Below are 21,499 nucleotides of genomic sequence, written 5' to 3'. Positions count from 1 at the left end.
GGGAGATTTGTTGGAGTGGTGGCGGTGGGGGGGAACGGGGGAGATTTGTTGGGGCGGTGGGGGGGGACGGGGGAGATTTGTTGGGGCGGTGGTGGTGGGGGGGGACGGGGGAGATTTGTCGGGGCGGTGGCGGTGGGGGGGGACGGGGGAGATTTGTTGGGGCGGTGGCGGTGGGGGGGGACGGGGGAGATTTGTCGGGGCGGTGGCGGTGGGGGGGGACGGGGGAGATTTGTCGGGGCGGTGGCGGTGGGGGGGGACGGGGGAGATTTGTTGGGGTGGTGGCGGTGGGGGGCGTCGGGGGAGATTTGTTGGGGCGGTGGGTGGGGACGGGGGAGATTTGTTGGGGCGGTGGATGGGGGAGCGAGAGAGATTTGGGGGGAGCAGGAGTATGGAGGAAATTTGGGGAGGAGTGGGGGAATGGGGGGGGTTTTGGGAGCAGGGGGATGGGGGTAGATTTGGTGGGGTATGGTTTGGGTGAGATCCTGGGAATGGGGTAGATCCAGAGGGTTGGGGAGCTTTGTGGGGAAGCAGGCGGATGGGGGAGATTTTGGGGGAAGCGGGTGGAGGGGGGAGATTTTGGGGGGGAGCGGGCGGAGGGGGGAGATTTTGGGGGGGAGCGGGCGGAGGGGGGAGATTTTGGGGGGGAGCGGGCGGAAGGGGGAGATTTTGGGGGGGAGCGGGCGGAGGGGGGAGATTTTGGGGGGGAGCGGGCGGAGGGGGGAGATTTTGGGGGGGAGCGGGCGGAGGGGGGAGATTTTGGGGGGGGAACGGGCGGAGGGAGGAGATTTTGGGGGGGGAGCGGGTGGAGGGGGGAGATTTTGGGGGGGGAGCGGGCGGACAGGGGAGATCCAGGGGCTTGGGGAGATTTACGGGGGGTGTGGTTAGATGGGGTAGATTTGGGCTGGGGGGGGGGTGCGGGGAAGTGGGTGGATGGGGTAGATTTGGGGGGCAGCGGGTGGATGGGGTAGATTTTGGGGGGCAGCGGGTGGAGGGGGGAGATTTTGTGGGGGAACGGGCGGAGGGGGGAGATTTTGTGGGGGAACGGGCGGAGGGGGGAGATTTTGGGGGGGGAGCGGGCGGAGGGGGGAGATTTTGGGGGGGAGCGGGCGGAGGGGGGAGATTTTGGGGGGGGAGCGGGCAGATGGGGGGAGATTTTGGGGGGGGAGCGGGCGGATGGGGGGAGATTTTGGGGGGGAGCGGGCGGATGGGGGGAGATTTTGGGGGGGAGCGGGCGGATGGGGGGAGATTTTGGGGGGGAGCGGGCGGATGGGGGGAGATTTTGGGGGGGAGCGGGCGGATGGGGGGAGATTTTGGGGGGGAGCGGGCGGATGGGGGGAGATTTTGGGGGGGAGCGGGCGGATGGGGGGAGATTTTGGGGGGGAGCGGGCGGAGGGGGGAGATTTTGGGGGGGGAGCGGGTGGAGGGGGGAGATCCAGGGGCTTGGGGAGATTTACGGGGGGTGTGGGTAGATGGGGTAGATTTGGGCTGGGGGGGGGAAGTGGGTGGATGGGGTAGATTTGGGGGGGCAGCGGGTGGATGGGGTAGATTTGGGGGGATGAGGGAGATCGGGAGGTGTGGGGTTTGGGTGAGATGCGGGGAATGGGGTAGATTCAGGGGCTCGGGGAGTTTTGCAGGGGGTGCGTGTAGATGGGGTAGATTTGAGGGTGGATGGAGTAGATTTGTGGGGGGGGAGCGGGTGGATGGAGTAGATTTGGGGGGAGCGGGTGGATGGAGTAGATTTGGGGGGAGCGGGTGGATGGAGTAGATTTGGGGGGAGCGGGTGGATGGAGTAGATTTGGGGGGAGCGGGTGGATGGAGTAGATTTGGGGGGAGCAGGTGGATGGAGTAGATTTGGGGGGAGCAGGTGGATGGAGATTTGGGGGGGTGGTGGGAGGAGGGAGATGTGGGCAGCGAGATGAGGGAGGTGGCATGTGGTGCTGTGTGAGGAGGGAGGTGGCATAGGGAGATTTGGGGGGGCATCAAGAGATGTAGAAATGGGATGGGAAGTGGTTGAAGGAGGGATGGGGGGGTGGCGGGAGCAGGGAGGTGGGATGGGAGTGCACTGGTAGGAGGGAGGTGGGATGGGGTGCGGAAGCAGGAGGGATGGGGCAGTGCAGCAGCTGGAGGGGGAAGTCGGGATGGAAAAGAGGAATGGGGATGTGTGAGAGGGGGAGGGGAAACGGCTGGGTGTGGGGCAGTGGGGATGAGTGAGAGGCGAATAGGAGTGTGGGATTTTGGTCATTGGGGGTATTTGGGGAAGTGGAGGTGGGGTATTGGATTGGGCGAGTGTGGGAAGGGTATAGGGGAGTGGGGAGGGTGAGAGGGAGGGAAATTGGGGAGGTGGCAGGGGGATTGGGGAGCGTCATTAGGGGAGGAGGAGATGGGGGATGAGGAGGGGGAGAGGTGGAGGGGGGATTGGGAGGGGGAGAGGGAGAGGTGGAGGGGGGATTGGGAGGGAGAGGTGGAGGGGGGATTGGGGAGGGGGATTGGAGAGGGGGATTAGGGGAGGGGTAGAGGAAGGGGAGAGGGAAGGGAGGGATATTGATGGAGAGGGATTGGGGAGGGGGAATGGGGGAGAGGGAGGATGAATGGCGGAGGTGGGGAAAGGGGAGCAGGAGGGGAATTGGGGGAGAGGGGAGAGGTAGGGTATTGGGGAGGTTGGACTCTGGGAGAGGGAGGGGAATTGAGGATTGTGGGGATGGGGGAAGGAAGATTGGGGGAAGGGGGATTGTGGAGGTGGATTGTGGGGTGGGGAAGAGGGAGTGGGATTGGGGAAGAGGGAGGGGGATTGCCATATGGGAATGGGGAGGGTTTATGGAGTGTGGACAGGGATGGGCTGAGATTTTTGCAGTCGATAGCTCACCCCTGACGCCCTGAAGTTTCTCCTACACCTACCCTGCCTGTTTGCAGCGCTCATAACACTGAGGAAGCTCAACAACATCCAGGACAAAGTGGTCAATTTAATTGGCAACTCTTTGCCACGTTAAATATCCACTGCCTCCATTACAAGCATACCTCTTTTGCTATGTGTACCATCTCCAGATGCACTGAAGCAAGTTGCCAAGGCATGTTTGGCATCATCTCCCAACGTATGACCTTCAGCTCTTAGAAGGCCAAGGCGGCAGATGCAGGGAACACCCTCATCGCCAGATTATGCTTCATGTCACATACAGTGTGATGCTCACTCCTTCATTAGTGCTGGGTCATAATTCTGGAATTCCTTATCTAACAGTGCAGTGGGAGTACCTTTTCCACATGGATGGCAGCGATTAAAGATGGCAAACCACCACTTTTTCAAGAGCACTAGGGATGGGCAATAAATGCTGGACTTGCCAATGACATCCATATCCCGATGAATGACTTAAGCAAAATGACTGCATCCCCAGCACTACCACTTTCTGTGGTATCTTGGAAACAATGTAGTTTAAGAAAGAATTTGCAATTTAAAAAAATCTCTCATATTCTCAGGATATATCAAAAATGTTTCATTGTTAATGAATGAATACTGAAGAGCATTCACCTGTTTTGTAGACAAGTTTCCCAGCCAAATTATGCATAGATAGGTTCCCCCAAATAGTAAATATAAATGACTAATCTATTTTTTTTTATGGCTGAAAGCTCTTTTCCCCCGCAAAAAATGCTGAGATCTTTTTTATCTACCTGAACAAACAGGTAGAGACTCAATATAAAGTCTCATCTGAAACATGACAATGGAACTCACTCTCAGTACCAGGCTGCAGTGTTAGCCTAGATTAGGTATTCGAGTTCCTGGAGTGGGTTTTAAATCCAGAACCTTTTGACTTGGAACTGAGAGTGATAGCAATGGAGCCAAACTGACACTAGTGAGCTTGTGTTTTGTCTCGAGTGGCGTGCTATTTCTATTCACCTTCCTCTTGGGCTAGCCTGAAATCCATTTGTTTTTAAGTAGCTAGCAGAATGACCTCATTCATCATTCCACAGCACAAAAGGCTATCTTGAATTAGTGCTCAGTGCTATCCGGACATTCGACATTTACCACAGTACCTTCCGCAATGGGCCAGTTGTCTTATCTGACAGTAGAGTTTGCCCTTTTTGCTTCTGGTGCTGAATCTTATAAATCTGAATCAATGTTTCTGTTCCAGGTAAAACGTCCCCCAGAAATTTGTATAGTGCTACACCCTCAGGGATTGATCAACGTGAAAGATAGCCATGTTGCAGTGGATTTACATGTTAGTTGCCCATCCAACTACCCAGATGTGTGAGTACCCGATCCTCTCTGTGCCAGACCTTTCGAATTCATGCATACAATTGACAGGCTGTGCAGTTGAATCACTGAACCTGTCTTTGCCCTTACTGTTCGATGCGCAACAAGTTGTACGCTGGTGAGGCTATCCAGGGACTGGTGACCCTGAAATGTAATTTTAAAAAATGCTGAAGAGTCATAAGGACTCGAAACGTCAAATGTGTTCCTCTCCGCCGATGCTGCCAGACCTGCTGAGTTTTTCCAGCTATTTTTATTTTTGTTTTTGTTTCAGATTTCCAGCATCCGCAGTATTTTGCTTTTATTATTAAAAAAAAATGCTGTTGGTTGAAGGAAATTTGCTAAGTCTAATTCCAGGAATTGGGAAAAAAAATCAAGTAAAATGTTAATAATATAAATAGGAAACATAAAAATCAAGGAGCTTACATTAATGAAAGAAATCTGACAAATAAGACCTGAGGGCCCGAGTGATGGCTGGTAGGCAACCCCACCGGGAGAGGAGGGCGCTGCACAGTCAGGCGAGTGAGAGGGTGCCTCAACATGGCTCTCTGTTGCCTGCAGAGAAGTCATTAAATAAAGAGGCCCAAAATTGGTAGGGCTATTGGGGTGGAGGAGAAACCACTTTGTAGTTGTGGTAACTGTTGCGGTTGCTGCCTTTGATCCTTGAGGCCCTTTCATTGGGGCATGGAGCCTCTGGCTTTGATGGTTAATTGGCCTACCACCTCCATTCGGCTGGTGGCCTCCGCACTAGCTGGGGCGCTGTTCAGATGGGAAAATATTGTTGCCATTGCAAAATAACCCCGGTGGGGCATTGATGGCCATGGCCCCAGCCCACCCCTGGAAAAGTGCCCTGGAGGTGAGAATGCATCGGAGACCTGACTTGACATAGCTATTTTCCACCTCTGCCTCAGGGCCTGGAAAATTCAGCCCAATAACTTTGTTTAGAATTAATAGATGATAACCGAGGTGAGCTATTATTTGGAATATGATATAGACTCCACAATCTAGTTGAAAATCTTGATCTAGAAATGTGGGATGGGATAAGGAAGGTTATTAGTAAGGAACCAACTATACTAGCTGGAGATTTTAACTTGCCAGAAATTGACTGGGATAACAATATCTTCACTGGAAAGGAATGGAAGTGATTTCTGAAATTAATAGGAAGCTTTTTTTTGAATCAGTCTGTGAACAAGTAATAGGGATAATCAAAGCTCTAATGCAAAGGTGGATGAAGCTTTAAGTATTAGTCATTATAGTCTCATCACATATGGCAGAAAGTTTGGAGAGGTTATAAAAGTCCTAGTAAAATAGCTAAATTTTAAGATGATGAGCTTTGTGGATAAAAGTCTTTTCCGAGTGCTTCTGGCTAGTTTTGTTGGAGCTGTCCAAGCTTTTATTGACATTGGTAAAGGTGAGGGGCTTAAAGCATTCTTGGGTGAGGTATTGCATATATGTATTGAGATTCCATTTCCCTTCCCCATAAATTGTCTCATAATCTGAATCTGAGGGCAAAGATTCCTGACTGTATCATTGTGCCATCTAGATTTCCCACATCCAACTGCCTCTGCCCCGAGTTTTATTCTTTTGATGTATGTCTACTATGAACTGCCCAAAATCATGGCAGTTAGGGCTCTTTCAGCTGGACCAGATTGGCTTCAAACACAATTTCAAGAGACAAATGACAGTTATAACTGTGCTTTGTGCAAAGTTCAACTGATGTGAGACTGTCTCCAAGGTGACTTTGCACCACGAAGTTATAGTATTATTACACTTTAAATCACCACACCATCTAGACTCACTGTGCTAAAGTTAGAGTTTAACTTGTTTATAGGGACCTCTGCTGTGTGATGGATTTAAGTGAAGTTTGTCATTTATACATTCAATTTTGTGTTAATCAGGGTAGACTACATTACTGTGCCGAATTTAGACATAACCCTGACTTTAGGGGATTGTGTTTGCAGTAGTCTCTAATTTAAATTTGTTTTTGTCTGAAGAAAATTGGAACCTGATGCCAGTCCAGAGAGACCTGTTATAATTTGAAAATTTAATTCCTTTTTCCAAACACCATCTGTGTTCATAGCTAGAGAGCACTATCCATAAGCAGACTGTATCTTCTAAGAACCCATCGGAATCTTAATTCTACTGTTGTGAATGGGTTCATGCAACCACAGTTCAACAATCACTGGTCGATGCCCACCATGTTTCTCCATCACATCAGCAGGCAGAGAATATCACACCACCAGGTAAATACCTTCATAGACTTCAGGGGCGCAGATATAGACTAAAACAGCACAATTATTAAAAGGTAGTAAATAGGGTCACAGTACACTTTCTCAGTAAGCTGCTCTTGGACACGTTTTACAAACAGCGGGTCTTCTGGCTGGAGTTGTTTTAGTCCTTTAGTAGATCTTAAGGATGAGATGCAGTTTGTAAATGGTGCAATTTCCAGTTCATTCACAGAATTTGTTGCTCTTGTGCTAGAACTAAAGAGCCGCAACCCTCCCATGGAATTCCTTGGTTGTAGAAAGCATAATAAACAAGTGACCAGTGATGCTAATGCCCTTTATACTTTGGTAATTGAGAATACAGTGCCCTGATTTCTGCATATGCTGTCTCCACACCAGTGATGACTAGGAATCGCAGCTGTCTGCCAAATCATGTAAACTAACCATCAAACCACTTTGTGAATTTTCTCTGTACACAGGGCTCTTGCAATTTCTAAAAGTTCAACCATCTGCTGTCTTCCATTAGTGCCATCTGGAGTATTGTGGTTTGTTTTGAACATTGTGTCTTGGGAAGGATAAGTTGGTCTTAAAGGGGCATAGATTCACCAGAATTAATCCAGAGGTCAAATTAAAGGGTCATGTTATGCAACCTGCTTTAGATTAGAAGGTTGACAGGTGATCTAATTGAAGTGTTTAAAAATTATAAAAGGATTTGATAGGATAGGTAAAGAAAAGCCATTTCCATTGGTGGATGACTACAGAACAATGAGACACAATTTTAAAATCAGAGAGAAGACATTTAGCACAAGGACCTTTTCACACAGAGTAATGAAAATCTGGAACTCGCTCTCCAAAAGACTGGGTGGTCAATTGAAATTTTCCAGACAGAAAGACAGATTTTTCTTTCATAAGAATATAGAGGGAGATGCATCAAAGGCAGATAAATGAAGCTAAGAGTCAGATCAGCCACAATTTAATTATATGGTAAAATTGGCTTGAGGGGCTGAATGGTCTACTTCTGTTCCTATATCCCCTACTGATTGCAACTTTCCTATGCTGGCTGCTGCCCAATTCTCCCTCTCTGTATGCTGCCCCTCTCTTGTCCTTCTCCCCATTCCCCTTCCTACTTTGTCTGTTTGTCCTGCTAGGTTCAGCCCATATTTTATAACTCTGCCTATTTTAAAAAAACCACAAAGCCTTTACTGTGTTTGCAAGTTGGGCTGAGTCACAGTTCTGAGGACATTTGGGTAATTTGAACAACGTTCAGAATGGGTTACCGCATTCATATCTCAGTCTTGAATAAATGACAAGGACCCAGATACTGTAACATGTACATATTTTTAAATTTTAAAGGCTGTCAAGGTTGCTGCCAGTATTTTATTCTGTTATTAATAGTTTTATTTGCAATCTGTGCGGGTAATTTGTGGATTCACTAAACTAATGTGGTTTTAGTTTGCATTTTTTGATAGTGTTGCCTATTAAGTCCAGTCCCTGATGGATTAGCAAGTTTATGTAGTGTAAAGCTGAGCCAAGCAGCTCATGATATTGATGGGCTCAAACTTCCCCACAACCCCACAGTCACTAAGCTCTGTTCTTAGGGTGACGAGAGCTGGAGCTGAGAGCAAAATTCTATGGGGCTTCCCTGCTAAGGTTAAGGGTGTGTGGATGTCTGGTCACAAATGGATTTGACTCAAAAGTGATGTTCTTTAATGAGTGGTATGTTGTCAGTATCTGATGGCTCAAGCACGAAAATTAACTGCTTCAGCAACGTAGCAGCAGTGTCGAGTGCCCTCTCATCAAGCATACTCCTGTAAATAATTAAAGTCTTCAGTCAAGGGGAAGGAGATGCAACGGGTGAGAAAAATGTTAATAAAATGACAAACCCAGTAGCAGCGACATTTTTGATGTGCCCCTTTGTCACACTTGGCAGCGTGGTGAAATACAGTGTTGCTGGCTGAAGTAGAGGCCAGCTTGCTGCATAATGCTCTGACTTTGATCCTGTAGTAATGCTGCTCCACTGTCATTCCCACAGACCTCCAGAAATCGAGCTGAAGAGAGCGAAAGGCTTGTCTACTGAAAAATGTAATCAGCTGCATGCAGAGCTGGTGAAACTTGCCAAAGGTCATTGTGGAGAGGTAAGGAAATAAATGCCAAGAGTCTGACGTAACTTGAACCCAATATCATAATATAATGTTTGCCTTTTATTTTATGTACACTATTCCAGCTGTCTGAATATTCACCTGTGCTATATTATTTTTGTCCTATGTGAGGGCCTAAGGGCTTTGCTTTAGTACACACAAAGTGTTAACTTGCCATTGATGCAAACTCTCAATCTGCTATTTCATTGTACAGCATGTTGGGACTGCAGTGAATTGTGTCATGAAAAGCAACTTAACTTGTGAAAGAGCTCATCAAGGGCCAACAATGTGGTAACATTTGTTGCTGAATGGGAGCACACTAATTTGTCAGCAGCCTTACTATCCTTACATAGTTAACTGTGGAGCAGTGATGGGTGATGAAGTGCCACTTTCGGTACCATTCAGAGAAACACTGCAGGGTTTTAATGTAGTGTATTGTTCAGTTGTGTTTTAAACCTTTAAGAGAGTCCATTCTTTTTGCTTTTAGGAAGTGCTAGCCAAGGCCATTTGCCATCCTCAAGTGTCACCATTTTGTTATATTTAGGGATCTGCTGATTCTTCCAATCTCCACCCCTCCATCATTTTCACGTGGTCCATCTCTGACACTTCCCTTCCCTTCCTTGACCTCTCTGTCTCGATCTCTGGTGATAGACTGTCCACGAATATCCATTACAAGCCTACCAACTCCCACAGCTACCTCGACTACAGCTCCTCACACCCCGCTTCCTGTAAGGACTCCATCCCATTCTTTCAGTTCCTTCGCTTCCGTCACATCTGTTCTGATGACGCTACCTTCAAAAACAGTTCCTCTGACATGTCCTCCTTCTTCCTTAACCAAGGTTTTCCACCCACGGTCGTTGACAGGGCCCTCAACCGTGTCTGGCCCATCTCCTGCGCATCTGCCCTCACGCCTTCTCCTCCCTCCCAGAAATATGATAGGGTCCCCCTTGTCCTCATTTATCACCCCACCAGCCTCCGCATTCAAAGGATCATCCTCCGCCATTTCCGCCAACTCCAGCATGATGCCACCACCAAACACATCTTCCCTTCGCCCCCCTGGCGGAATTCCATAGGGATCGTTCCCTCCGGGACACCCTGGTCCACTCCTCCATCACCCCTTACTCCTCAACCCCCACCTATGGCACCTCCCCATGCCCACGCAAAAGATGCAACACCTGCCCCTTCACTTCTTCTCTCCTCACCGTCCAAGGGCCCAAACACTCCTTTCAAATGAAGCAGCATTTCACTTGCATTTCCCCCAACTTAGTCTACTGCATTCTTTGCTCCCAATGCAGTCTCCTCTACATTGGAGAGACCAAATGTAAACTGGGCGACCGCTTTGCAGAACACCTGCAAAGTCTGTCCAGAAGAATGACCCAAACCTCTCTGTCACTTGCCATTTTAACGCTCCAACCTGCTCTCTTGCCTACATGTCTGTCCTTGGCTTGCTGCGTTGTTCCAGTGAAGCCCAACGCAAACTGGAGGAACAGCACCTCATCTTCCGACTAGGCACTTTACAGCCTTCCGGACTGAATATTGAATTCAACAACTTTAGATCTTGAACTCCCTCCTCCATCCCCACCCCCTTTCTGTTTCTTCCCCCTTCCTTTTGTTTTTTCCAATAATTTATATAGATTTTTCTTTTCCCACCTATTTCCATTATTTTTAAATCTTTTATGCCCCGCCACCCCAACTAGAGTTGTACCTTGAGTGCCGTACCATCCATTCTTAATTAACACATTCGTTTAGATAATATCACCACCTTCAACACCTCTTTGTTCTTTTGTCTGTGACATCTTTTGATTATCTGCTCCTATCACTGCTTGCTTGTCCCTACAACCACCCCCCCTCCCCCCAGCCACCTTAAACCAGCTTATATTTCACCCCTCTCCTTGGATTCACCCAGTTCTGTTGAAGGGTCATGAGGACTCAAAACGTCAACTGTTTTCATCTCCGCCAATGCTGCTGAGTTTTTCCAGGTAATTCTGTTTTTGTTCTGCTGTTTAATGTTGGCAGAGGTCCAGCCACCTTGACCTCTGTGGCACAAAGAGGTCAAACTGGGGAAGCAAGAAATGGCAGACTGCTTAAATTTTTATTCATTCAGGGCATGTGTCTGTTGCTGACATCTGCATTTAAGCTCTTTCAGCACCTTTTTTAGTCTTTAACATTACCATTAACACTCCCTTTGTCCTGTGTCCATGACATCTTTGTCAAATTTTTCCTTAGCTCCCACCTATCGCTGACCTTCTATTTTGCTCCACCTGCTCCACTCCCTCTAAAACAGTATAAAATCCATCACAATTCTACTTCTCATTAGCCCTGAAAAGTCATACAGACTCGAAACATTAACTCTGTTTTTCTCTTCACAGATACTGCCAGACCTGCTGAGTTTTCTGTTTTTATTTTTGATTTTTAGCATCTGCAGTATTTTACTTTCTTTTCTGCATTTATTATCCATTCCTAATTGGGATCCCTAATCCCTTGAGAAGATGCTAATGAGCTGCCGCATTGGACTGCCACAGCCCATGTAGTGTAGGAACATCCAAAGTGCATTTAGAGAGTGAGTTCCAGTATTTTGATCCAACAACAGTGAAGGAACAGAGATATGGGGCAGAATTTCCCGCCTGTCAGACGGGCAGGGAGCTGATCCCCGCTGCAGAAGCTGGCTCCGCCGCTATTTCACATGGGCAGGCCAATTAAGGTCCGCCCAGCGTGATGTCCAGCGGGAAGCGCTATGTGCTTCCTGTGTGGGTTGGGGGGCATTCCCCAAAAGCGAGAGTGCACTCTTTCGCGCATGCGCAAGGTGCTACCTCAGAGAGGTCGCTGACACTTTTTAAAAATATGAAAAATAGAAAAAAAACAATTCCCTAACATGTCTCCCTCATGTGACAATGTCACATGAGATGGGACATGTTCATAATTAACATAATAAGTTTATTAAACTTTTTAAAACCCTACCTGAAATCTCATCTCGCCGGTGGATGAGGTTTCATGTTTTTTCTATTGCCTGCTGGGGTTCCTGGCCTGCCCGCCAACCCTAAGGTTGGATGGGCAGGTCCTTTAATTGTATAATCGATCCTGTCAATGGCCTCAATTGGCCATTGACAGGTTGGTGGGCCCGCAGCTGATTTTGCTGCGGGCTCACCTTCCTGAAAACTTAAATGGGGCGGGATGACGTCGGGGTTTCCTCCTGGTGTTATCCCGCATCATTTTACGTGTCAGGGAGCGGGCCCCGCCCCCTGCTCACCGACGGCAAAATTCTGCCCATGGTTCCAAGTCAGGATACTGTGTGACCCGGAGGGAAACTTGAAGCTGGTGAATTTTTCACACAGCTGCTGCCATTGCATCGACATGTAAAAGTTGTGGGTTTGGAAGGTGTTGTTGAAGGAGCCTTGGTGTGTTTCTGCATTGCGTTTTGTAGATGGTACACATTGCTGTCACTGTGCACTGGGGATGAATGAGGAGCTAATTTGTGGTAGCAACTTTGTGGTAGGTATGATTCCAACGAGTAGAGAATTTTCCCCTGATTTTATATTGACTTCAATTTTACTAGGGCTTCTTGGTCAGACACTTGGTCATGTGCTGCTTTGTTGTCAAGGCCAGTCACTCTCACTCTACCTCTGGAATTCAGCTCTTTTGTCCATGTTTGGACAAAGACTGTAATGAGGTCAGGAGCCCAGTGGTATTGGTGGAACTCAGACTAAATCTTGCTGAGCAGGTTATTGTTGAATAAGTGCAGCTTGATACCACTGTCAATGACACCTTCGACACTTTACTGATGATAGGGTGTAGGCAACTGGGGAATTAATTGGCTGAATTGGATTAGTCCTGCTTTTTGGGGACATGGCATAAGTTTGCGATTTTCCACATCGTCTGGTAGATGCCGGTGTTATAATTCTCCTAGAACAGCTTAGCTAAGGGCGTAGTTAGTCCTGGAGCATAAGTCATCTTCACTACAGCTGGGATGTTGTTGAGACCGATGACCTTTGTTGAAGCCACTATACTCAGCCATTTCTTGATACCACTTGCAGTGAATTGAATTGGCTTTGATCCTAGCGCTCTCAGGTGGAGGCCGAGATGGATCATTCACTATGAACTTCTAGCTGAAGATGGTTGCAAATGCTTCAGCCTTGTACTTAATGCTGACATGCTGGGCTCCACCATCATTGAGGATAGGAATGCCCGTGAAGCTGCCGCCTCCCATTAGTTGTTTAATTGACCACCACCAATCGTGCAGGATTGCCGAACTTTGAAATGATCCCCTAGTTGTGGGATCGCTTAGCTCTGTCTATAGCATGCTGCTTCCGCTGTTTAGTATGCATGTAGTCTCATATCGTAGCTTCATTAGGTTGACACCTCATATTTGGGTATGTTTGGTGCTGGTCCCGGCATACCCTTCTACACTCCTTAATGAACCAGAGTTGATCCCTTGGGTTGATGGTAAAGGTAGAATGCTGGGGTCAAAACAATTTATTTTGAAGGCTCTCCTTGAGATTCTCTCCATCTACTTTTTGATTTGTGGGAGCTACCTTTTGGTTTTCAGTGTCCCCATTTTCATTCTCACTAACTCCTTTATTAGATGGTTTAGTCACATAGTAATATTACCTTTTGTCTTTGTGTTAATTTTTTTTTAGGGTTTCCTTCTTTAGATAGAAAAGCTAGCACAAATAACTAATGGAAAGATGATATAATATATAGCAGCTATCCAATCTCAAGCCAACAATTAATCATGTCAAAATAGTATGCTAACCTAATCAATGCTAGATTAAAAAATTATTTTGCACAGTAATGCCTTTATTTTGCAACACATGGCTTGTGCAATTTACAATAATAAATTAAGATCAAATTTATCTAAAATTCCAACTATTTGATGCAATGAAACAGAAATCAGACAGGCATAAGCAGTTTAGGTCAGTTAGTAAAAGACCAAATGAATCTGCATGGATTCTTTTCTCATTGCCTTCCCTGTCCCCACCACTACCACCACCACATAAAATTAAAATGTGACGGACCATCTCTCCACTGGTTCCTGTCTCAGTTCTGGATACAGCTGGGTTCTCTGGGCCTGTTCCTGGCCTCCTTTCTGGGTTTCTGGTGACCTCCATCCTTTTTCTGCTCTGTTTTTCTTCCCCCAGATCTTGCCCTGGTCCCGGAAGATGTCAAAAGTTCGACTCAAAGTGGTCGTCATAGTCCCAGAGAATACGGAATGCTTTGAGTCGAACGGATTGTCATCTAAGATGATGGGTGGAATTGTCCCAGATTTGCACTAAGTGCAGTAGTGGATCTACACAGGTGGCTTTTCACGCTGTACCATCCCAAACCTGCCGCATTAATTATACATTCCTGGGAAACATGCCATTTCCATGGCTGGCAGGCTCTCATTCACCCGCTGTGCCATCACCTCGCCGCTTCATCGCTCCAGGCGCTATATTTAAAGTCCAGCTGTGCGCACACCCCTCAGAGCTTCCAGCTCATGACTGCTACAAAGAAGACATGGCCCTGAAAGTCAAAAAACACTCCCGCCCCCAGGTTCAATGACACATCCCTTGAGCGCCTTTTGGATGCAGTGGAGACTTGCTGTGATGCCCTCTACCCCTGCTTTGGCTCAGGATGGGCAGCAACCTCACTAATCTGGCTTGGGAGGTGATGGCAATGGTGGTCAGAGCCAATGCCCTGTTAAGGAGGACAGCCACCCAGTGCCACAAGAGGATGAATGATCTCCTCCAATTTGCCAAGGTAAGTCACTCTTTTCATCACTCTCAACTCTCACATTCACAAACCCAGAGGACGCTTGTCAAGATCATCATTGACAGGGCGTAGCAGTCTGCAGGCTGCCTCCACTGCACTGTGATGTCTGGGGGAGCACCAAGACATAGTGGCAGGATTAAGAAGATGTAACTCTTTTGTTACACAACAAATAAACTAACAAATCAAGGGACAAAGTAAAAGACAGCCCCTTTAAAAGAAAACTACAAAAACAAAAGACAAAATGCAAAGGAAACTTACCAACATAAAATCAGAATGTGATTAAAGGGGTTGATAAAGCACCCCAGTCCCCGTGGTGCCTACCGAGCATGGAAGATCTTGATGGTGCCGGTGGACACCGCATGCTCCCTCTCCAGGGACACCTGGCCACGAACATAACCACAGAAGAGGGGCAGACAGTCAGGTCGGACAACCCCCTCAATTGCCTGCTGCCTGGATCTGTTAATGGCCAATTTGGCCAGGCCCAAGAGCAGGTTCACAAGATGGTCCTCCTCACTCCCAGCCCCCCTCCCCACCGCCCGCCCATAGATTAGGAGCATGGGGCTGAAGTGCAAATAAAACAACAGTAAAAGGTTTTTCAAGAAACTAAAAAGGGGTTGTAGCCTACAACAACCAACATACACGTGGTCCATGGACTCCACAAGGCCACAAAAGACGCAGGCATCTTGGGAGTCCGTGAAACGGCACAGCCTATGATTGTATGGGACTGCTGCATGTAACACCCTCCACCCCAGGTCCCTGATGGAAAAGGGGAGGACATCTCTGTAGAGGGCCCTCCCCTGGGGACGTCCCTTGCCGGATGGCAAAAAGGCACGACACCCCTCCGCGCCATGTCACAGGGCATTTCCACGAGGCGATTCAGGTTGCGGGGCACTGGCTCCCAAGGGAGGGTTCGTGGCTTGGGGCCAATGTGGAATTCCGTCCAAACGGGTGCACTTGGACGGAAGACCACTGCACACCTGCGTCACCTCAGTCCCAATATAACATGGGCGTCGAGCAAGACTGTCCTAACGTCTTTGATGGCATTGGTCGCGAGCCGGACGTCCACCGTTGCACGTTGCGCCAACTCCTGGGGAATCATCCGGCCCACTCCTCCGCCGCCCAGCACGTCCTCGATCCTGGTCACCCTGGCAGCCATAGCCCTCCCCCAATCCAGCCACTGAAAAGGGCGGAGGTGCGGATTCCTGAGCAGCAGCTCTCTGACGATAGCCGCTACTCCTGACGGTGGAGAGCTGCGTCGTGAGGTGACCATGTTCCAGTCTTTGATCAGGTCCTGGTAAAAAACAGGCAACGCCTGCAAGGAGCCATGAAGGCCCCTCAGGTCTACAAACAAGAGCTGCACGTCATAGTTCAGGCCGTGCACCAGGCGGAATAAATACGTTGCCAGGGCGCACCATCTTGTAGGGGGCTCGACGTAAAGTTATCGCCGCAGGGCCTGAAGATGGAAAGTCGCCATCTGGGTGCATAGGCACACCAATGCCTGACCGCCTTCCCTAAGCGGGAGACTCAGAATCTCAGCAGCGATCCAGTGCAGCCTTTTGTCCCAGAAGAAGTCGACGAGCATCCTTTGGATTTTTGTGACAAAATCTGGGGGAGGGGTCAAAGTGACCAGCCGGTACCACAACATGGCGGCAATCAGCTTGTTTAAGACCAGCACTTGACCCCGGTAAGACAGCACTTGGAGCAGTCCTGTCCAGCGCCGCAGGTGAGTGGTGACTTTGGCCCCCAGCTCCTGCCAGTTCACCGGCTAGGATTCCTCAGCAGGGTAGAGGTGGACCCCTAGGTAGAGGAGGCTGGTTCTGCTCCAGGTGTAGGGCCTGAGCTCCTCAGGTAGGGGATCCATCTGCCATTGACTGACCAGGAGTCCAGAACGCTTGCCCCAGTTGAAACTGGCAGAGGACGTGGCAGAGTAGACCTCCTGGCACTCGCGCGTCCTCCACAGGTCAGTCGGGTTGGTGAACATGAGGAGCACGTCATCAGTGTAAGCCAAGAGGACCAACCCGAATCCCAGCCCACGCAGGACCAATCCCGGCAACCTCTTCTGCAAGAGGCTCAGGAAAGGCTCCATGCAGATGGGATACAATTGTCCAGATGGGGTAGCCATGATACACTCCTCTTCCAAAGCGAAGGGGCTATTAGGGATCCAATAACCTTAACTAGACGCTCTGTGGTAGCGTACAGAAGCCGGATCCGGGTGACAAAATGCATCCCGAACCTGAGTGCTCGCAACGTCCCAAATAAGTAATCGTGATTCACCCTGTCGAATGCCTTCTCCTGGTCAAGAGACAGGAAGGCGCTAGACAGACCTGTCCCCTGGGAGAAGTGGATGATGTCCTGGACCAGATGGATATTATCAAAAATAGTGCGGCCGGGACCCTATAGGACTGGTCAGGGTGGATCATGTGGTCCAGCACGGTGCGAATTCGAGAAGACATTGCCCTGGCAAAGATCTTGTAATCCTGCTTTGGCAGCAGGGCAATCACCGTCTTGTGCCACAAGAGGGGCATCTCTCCGGTAGTGATACTTTCCCCCAGGACCCCCACGTCCGAGAACGCCCTGAAGAACTCCATGGTCAGCCCATCCAGCCCCGCGGACTTGCCCCTGGAGAGGCTGTTGAGGGCGCCGATCAGCTCCCCCAGACTTATAGGGGAGCCAAGCTTTCCGGCGCCCTCCGGGCCAACTTGCGGCAGGTCCTCCCATAAAACTCTGAGAGTATCCTCGCTGGACAGATCCGGAGAGAACAGGGCAGTGTAGCAGGTTTTGGCAAGTGCCCTGATGCCCTCCGGATCCGAGACAAGGGATCTGTCATCGGCCAGCAGCGTAAGGAGCTGCTGACGGACCATGTGCCTTTTTTCCAGTGAGTAGAAGAAGGGGGAGCTGCGGTCCGGGTCCCGGAGGAACTGGATCTGTGACCTCACGTACATGCCGCGGGACCCAACCAGTTGCAGGTCCCGCAGTGCGCCCTTCTTCTTTTCGTACGCCAGCCGCAGGGCCGGGTCCGCATTGGGCTGACGGAGACATGCCTCCAGGATGAATGCCTCCTTCTCCAACTCCTCGATCCTGGATTTCCGCCTCTTTGTCGACCCCTCGTGTATCCTGACAGAAGACACGGATGTGAGCCTTGCCCACATCCCACCACAGCCTCAAGGAGGGTAGCCTCCCCACTTTTTTCTCCAGCCAGCTCAGAAATGATGAAACGAGTCCAGGAACTGCTTGTCCTCCAGCAACAGGTTGTTAAAGTGCCAGTGGACCCCATCTGAGCGCAGAACGGAACGAGTTCCGCCCACACCAGACGGTGGTACATGCACGGCATCTGCTGCACAGAAGCCAAAGGAACGTAGGACATGAACGCCTTGGAAACATAAAGGCGGTCGAGTCTGGACACTCTGACTCCAGGTGACACAAAAGTGAAAACGCTGAAGTCAGGATGGAGATGTCGCCAGACGGTCCAACCAGGTCACACCTAGCGTGCGGTGCTGGACATCGTGTCAGTCCATGGCCTCGAGGGTACTGTTGAAATCCCCCCTGAGGACAATGCACTCGCATGCGTCGATGGAGCTAAGATGAGTGGACACTTGCTTAAAGAAGCTCGCTTGCTGCTGCGTGCCCAGGGGAGTGTACACATTCACAAAGTGAAGCGTCCCGCCTCCTAGGCGCACAGTAAGGTGCAACAATCGGCCTGGCACTGGATCCTTGATCCCCAAGATCTCTGGCTGAAAATGTGGGAACAACAGGATAGCCACCCCGCCAGAATTGGAGGCCAGGTGACTCATGTAGATACCCCCTCACCATTCCAGGAGCCATGTAGCTTTGTCTTCTGGAATGGTAAGGGATTCCTACACAAAGCACACTGCATACTTCCCATCACTGAGGACTGAGAAGTTCTGGAACCTGCGCTGTGCGTCCCTGCTGCTGTTGTTGTTGAGGCTAGCTATGATAGTCTTCATTGTCAGAAGTAAGTGCTACCATCACCATGCCTTGTGTAAGAAGGAGAGGACTATTTTAATCCTTCCTGTCCTCCAGGAGCCCAGCAAGAAACTTGTGGACCCTCTTCTTAGAGCTCCGGTCCAGCCCAGAGGCCTTGAGGGCTTTGCAGGTGGACCAGAGCAGAAGAAAAGAATTCCACCGGTCCAGGGCTTAATGGACCCTGTCACTGCAACTACGATTACACGTTTAAAAAACCCTGAAGCTCATGTAAAGGGATGAGGGGAGAATTGATTGGGGGCACCAGGGGATCCACCACATCACCCAACAACGATTCTAAGTCGTCCCCAGTGCTCACCAAGGAAACCCTGTCCTCCAGGTCGTCGCCTCCAGCTTCCGACCCCTCCCCTGTATTGAGTATAGGGGCTGTTTTGGAGCTGCCAGTTGGCTCCACCCCCAGCTCGATCCCACCCCCAGGATCAAGGGCAGAGGGGTCGTCTCTGGTCTCCTCTTGGGGATATGGGCCAAAGGGTGGTGGCGACTCAGAGCCCTGCTCCCCCTTGGGCGCCGGGTCACCCGGCGAAACTGGAGAAAGTTCTGGACCTAAGATGGAGGTCCAGAAGGAGAGAGCGAGCAGGCCTTCCTCGCCATCGTTGCCTGATGACTCAGCAGTTGGGGCCATGAATAGACTGCCGCAGTCCCCTGGCAGGCCAGATGGCATTTCGGGGGTACAAGGTGGGTCAGGGTGGGGCACCACTGCAGGGGCGATACCCTCACCGACCCCTGAGGGATCTTGCTCAGGGGACTGCAGCAAGGGGTCAGGGATTTGGGCTCCCTGAGAGGGCAGAGCAAGGATTTATGGGATGGAGATGCCACCACCTTTTCATTGGGGGAGGGCACACATCCGACCTCACAAGTTGTAAGGTCCTCCCACTCTGAGGGGTGGTGTCTCTTCTGGGGCAGGCTGGGGCCTGGGGAGACCTGTGTCTGTGAGGCCCCTGCCGCCTTGTCCAGCACTTCCGGACGCTCTGCTATCTGGGGTCTTGGCTGGCCTATCCTTTTTCAGGACGACCACAGGCTCGGGTTCAGGCGCCCCATCGCCACCGGACCTGGGATCCCACGCATGAATGACGCCGGGCCCAGCACTGAGGCACACACAGGCCCAGGAGCATATGCAGGCATGTCGCCAGGGCCGGTTGATGATTTTCTCACTGAGCCGGTGTCCCTGGGTGTCTGTGGATCAGGGTTTGTTTTGGGGGTGGTTTGAGGGGCTGCCTTTGCATGGTGGGTCTTCTGTTGTGCCTTCTTCCAGCACAGGGTTTCTCCCCCCATCTCGACTGCCAGTGGCACCTCCCCTTGTGGGGAGCAAGATGGAGTGGTGGCGTGGGGAGGAGCAGCGGTGTGCCAGCTGCGGTTCCTGAGTGACATTGGAGGCCTTGGAGGCAAGCCAGTTCTTTCGGACGTGCCGCACCGCCTTACAGGCATGGCACTGCACGCTGTCCGCTGACCAGAAGATGCGGTAGACAGGCCCCTCAAAGGTGACATCAAACCGCCCCTCCATGCACTCCTCCCGGGCCAGGCGAACAAAGACCTGGCGCCAGAAGGAGTAAGCGTGTCGGAGACTGGGCTCCCTGAGGCTGAGCGGGATCGGCACCACCCTGGACCTGACCTCCCCCAGTTGGTGAAGGTGGGGGAGGAGCAGCTCACCGGGAACAAAGGGCAGGACGTTGGATAGAACAAGCCTCTCCGCGGTGGCCTCAAGAGGATCCATCACCAGATAGGTCCTGCCTACAGTGAGCCCCTTGGCCAGGGCCAGCTGCACCTCCTGCTCGGACTTCAGGAAGAACACCGCCTTCCCATACATGCGCCAGACTGCAACAATGGCCGACAACCCCGGTGAAAGCCTTCACGCACATTTCTACAGTCATCTTGGGGTGAATGTAGCTCTTTACCCTCATGGTTCTGGTCAGGATGATGGGGCTGCGGGAGCAGCGGAGGCTACGGAAGCAGTCACTCCCGCATAGTTGGTCTTGTCGGGCCCTGCCACTGGTGATAGCGTTGCCTCCACAGCTGTCCTGGAGGGCCCTGCCACCGGTGACCCCGCGGCAGCCATTGGGGGATGAGCCACACCCACCCTGAGCTCTGCTGGTAGTAGCAACAGTGTATAGAAAGGGGGCGAGGGGGAAAAGAAGGATTACTGTCTCTCTCCTGATAGTGTGTAAAGACAGAAGAGGCGAGAGAGAGAGTGAGGGGAAAAAGGACTGGGAGGCACAGAAGGGGAAAGGGTAATGGGTGCAGGGTGGGTGGATGTCCCTGGGTGGAGTGGAGTGGGGTGGTGGGGGCCTAGTTGTTCTTCTCTTAGGGGAAGGGCAATGTCTTCGCCAGGCAGCCGGTACTGCCTGGCACACGAAGTCAGGTCCGTCCCTGTTCACCAGGTAGCACCAGCACCACGCTGCTACCTGGAATTGGACATGGGCGGGGGAGGGCAGGATGTTAAATGGACACATGCATGCACCCTTTCTCCCCGAGTCCCTTCAGTAGTCGTCTTCCTCCCCCTACAAAGCAACGCGGTCTTCACAGCCCCCACCAAACAAAAATCCAGACACCTAACGCAGATGTAATAAGAAAAGTCCTTGCCTCCTGGCCGCTCTGTCTTGCAGCGCCCCCTGTCTCTCTCTCCTCCAATTCTTCAGGCCTTGCAGGCCCCTGCAGCCCCGGCAACAATAACAGCAGGAGGCTTCTCGTGTCCTTTGGGCAGCAGCAAAACCAGAGCAGCTTGTAAAAGTCCAGAGGAGTATGTTGGAAAAAGCAATCGTAACAGCAGGGTTGTACCTCCTCTAATAGCAGCAGCCACAGCCAGCACACAACCTCAGCTCCCACTCAGGCAGGAATGAACTGCAGCTGAGCCCAATCAGGAAGCACAGCCTGGGCACAGGTGTTAATCACTTGTACAGACTGTTCACCATTGTCAATAAACTCCCAAGAATGTCTCCCTGCCTGTGGCTCCTTGTTCTGATGAGCAATGTTCGTGTCAGTCAGATGTGAAACCTTTCTGCAGAAGATAAAGGCGGGTATCTCAGTCCAGGGCCTCTTCCCTTTGCATTGTGCAGCCTTCAAACCAAAGTGGTGGTCCAGCCTCACACTCCCTGGACACATTACTGATGCCTGCACCTCGACGGTGCCAGGCCTTTCTGCCAGAATATTAT

The 21,499-nt window shown here is 50.7% G+C and overlaps 1 protein-coding gene across 6 annotated transcripts in view; it reads left to right on the top strand.

Annotated features, from left to right (window-relative positions):
• Window positions 1-21,499, top strand: part of eif2ak4 (eukaryotic translation initiation factor 2 alpha kinase 4) — a 160,777-nt gene that overhangs the window by 3,218 nt on the left and 136,060 nt on the right. For 4 of the 6 annotated variants that reach the window (XM_041213966.1, XM_041213967.1, XM_041213971.1 and 1 more), the window contains exons 2-3: window positions 4,122-4,237; window positions 8,498-8,600. In XM_041213966.1, the coding sequence (XP_041069900.1) occupies window positions 4,122-4,237; window positions 8,498-8,600 (219 nt within the window). Of the gene's footprint in view, window positions 1-4,121; window positions 4,238-6,342; window positions 6,484-8,497; window positions 8,601-21,499 lie in introns of those variants that run through there. The other 2 variants (XM_041213968.1, XM_041213972.1) reach the window with 2 other exon arrangements.

Source organism: Carcharodon carcharias, chromosome 20 (assembly GCF_017639515.1).
Source record: "Carcharodon carcharias isolate sCarCar2 chromosome 20, sCarCar2.pri, whole genome shotgun sequence".
Lineage (NCBI taxonomy): Eukaryota > Metazoa > Chordata > Chondrichthyes > Lamniformes > Lamnidae > Carcharodon > Carcharodon carcharias.
The sequence above is the reverse complement of the archived record's forward strand: the minus strand, read 5'-3'. Positions and strand labels throughout refer to the sequence as shown.